General features: G+C 41.2%; 1 protein-coding gene across 1 annotated transcript in view; it reads right to left on the reverse strand.

Moving 5' to 3' along the window:
- Positions 1-278: 278 nt before the first annotated feature.
- LOC107080734 (protein NLRC3-like) overlaps positions 279-660 on the reverse strand; it is a gene marked incomplete at its 3' end in the record, with an annotated part of 4,613 nt that continues 4,231 nt past the window's right edge. Inside the window, exon 2 of the mRNA XM_015368940.1 lies at positions 279-498. Within this exon, the coding sequence (XP_015224426.1) occupies positions 279-498 (220 nt within the window). The remainder of the gene's footprint in view (positions 499-660) is intronic.

Raw genomic sequence — 660 nt, forward strand, 5'->3', positions numbered from 1 at the left:
AACTAAGTGTCTTCAATCAGAGGCTTCTCCAGATCCGGTGGAAGACAGACCACTACGGAAGATCCTCCCTGCCTACAGCATCAACACCTACAACAACTGGTTAAAATGAAACCCTATGAGTTACTGCAGCATTTAGTTTCTCTTCTGGATTAATAAAGTACTTTATGAATTGAATTGAATCTATGGAGGAAGATGAGAAACAGGAAAACCAACATGCAGTTGATCTGAAGGCTACATTAACTTGTAAAAGTCTTAGTAAATAACACTCCAATGCTTACTAAGTTCATGTCATGATTCAAGTGTGTCCTGGACTCATATTCAGACCTGAGAATTTCCAGTTTGCAGTTTGGACTCTTCAGTCCAGAAGACAGCAGCTCCACTCCAGAATCCTTCAGGTTGTTGTAACTCAGGTCCATCTCTCTCAGATTAGAGGACTGGGAGCTGAGAACTGAGTCCAGAACTTCACAGCTTCTCTCTGAGAGGTTACACTCATTCAGTCTGAAGAGACAGAGATGAAAATCATGAAAAAATTAACTTTTCCAGCAGCTCTTGAAGCCCAAACTAAAGCCATGCATGCCAAAACCCCAAAAAACAACATTGGGCTTAAACACATTTCTATGTCTGTTACCTGGTAAAACTCTGGACAGACTGAGCTGCAAA

The sequence above is a fragment of the Cyprinodon variegatus genome, unplaced genomic scaffold, assembly GCF_000732505.1.
Source record: "Cyprinodon variegatus isolate N-32 unplaced genomic scaffold, C_variegatus-1.0 Scaffold2264, whole genome shotgun sequence".
Taxonomy (NCBI): Eukaryota; Metazoa; Chordata; class Actinopteri; order Cyprinodontiformes; family Cyprinodontidae; genus Cyprinodon; species Cyprinodon variegatus.